This window comes from Eimeria tenella, genomic scaffold (genome assembly GCF_000499545.2).
Source record: "Eimeria tenella Houghton genomic scaffold, Eth_scaff3559, whole genome shotgun sequence".
NCBI classification, from domain to species: Eukaryota; Apicomplexa; class Conoidasida; order Eucoccidiorida; family Eimeriidae; genus Eimeria; species Eimeria tenella.
Window position 1 is genome coordinate 1 of NW_013543254.1, and position 1,254 is coordinate 1,254.

Genomic DNA, 1,254 nt, shown 5'->3' on the forward strand with positions numbered 1-1,254 from the left:
ACAAACCCTGTACCCTCCACAAACTCTGAACCTTTGAAAGCCCTAAACTCTCAGCGAATGCTTAATCCTCCACAAACCCTAAACCCTCAAGGAACCGTAGGCCGTCAAAACAGCCTGAGTCTCAAACCCTAAACCCTCGACAAATTTTAAACAACCCTTACTAAACCCTAAACCCTGAACTCCACGAAACCCTATACCTTCGAAGGCTTCAAACCTTACGCAGCTTCGACCCCTAGAGCACAGGGGAAACCCTTAGGGCAAACCCTAAACCCTCACGTAAACCCTAAACCCTAGCTTGAGGCACGTCAGGCCCCCTAAACCCTAGCGGACGCCGGCAGCAGCAAGCACCCGTGTAAAACCCTAGTTGGAATCAGGGTTGAGGGCTGAGGGTCTAGGGTTTAGGGTTCAGCTTCAACTACATCGTGCGCCACCCGTAAACCCTAACCCCTCAGCTCAAACCCTCAAATCGTAATACATTAGACGGCCTTCTTACTGTTACTAGCGAGGGCTTCGCCTAACTCTTCCTGCTGCTGCTGCTGCTGCTGCTGCTGCTGCTGCTTTCAGGTCTTTTCTCTTACTCTGGACCCGTCGGCTGCTATGTCTCGTTATTTCGAAATAGCTTCTCGCCGAGACACAAAGAAGGCTGGAGACGGGTTTCGTGCTGCTGTGGACATAGCAGCAGCAGCAGCAGCAGCAGCAGCAAGCCCAGCAGCAGCAGCAGCAGGGGGCCAGCTGGAGATGGATTTGCTGCTGGACCTGAGCCTGGTGGTGGCGGACCCGCTGGTGCGCCACAAGCGCGTTTTAGGTGTATGTACACCCCAAGTGTACACTGCAGCAGCTTATTATTTGTCTTTGCCTTCCCGAGAAATGAAAAGATGTGCAGCAACAGGAGTCCACGGATTGAAGTACATTTCGGGTTGCTACCCCTTAACTGCTGCTGCAGTAGGCGGCAGCACGCGCGGCGAGAGTTTGCTGCTGCTGCAGCCGCAGCTGCTGCTGCGCCGCGAACTTGCTGCTGCAGCAGGCTACACTTTGGCTGTCTGGATACACACCCCGCTGCCAGCAACTGGGAGTTTGCATGCGCTGATTTGTGGGGATTTGGATATTCACATTTGTGTTGCTGCTGACGGGGGTTCAGTGGGTTCTTTGCTGCGGCCTCCAGACAACTCTGCTGCTGCTGCTACTAATGCTGCTGCTGCTGCTGCTGCTGCCGCGGGCGCTTCGGCCGAGGGTGCTGGAGCGGGGCTGCCGATC

At 55.1% G+C, this 1,254-nt stretch overlaps 1 protein-coding gene across 1 annotated transcript in view; it reads left to right on the forward strand.

Annotated features, from left to right (window-relative positions):
- Positions 1-597: 597 nt before the first annotated feature.
- ETH_00041390 (uncharacterized protein) overlaps positions 598-1,254 on the forward strand; it is a gene marked incomplete at both ends in the record, with an annotated part of 2,474 nt that continues 1,817 nt past the window's right edge. The window contains one exon of the mRNA XM_013376508.1: positions 598-1,231. Within this exon, the coding sequence (XP_013231962.1) occupies positions 598-1,231 (634 nt within the window). The remainder of the gene's footprint in view (positions 1,232-1,254) is intronic.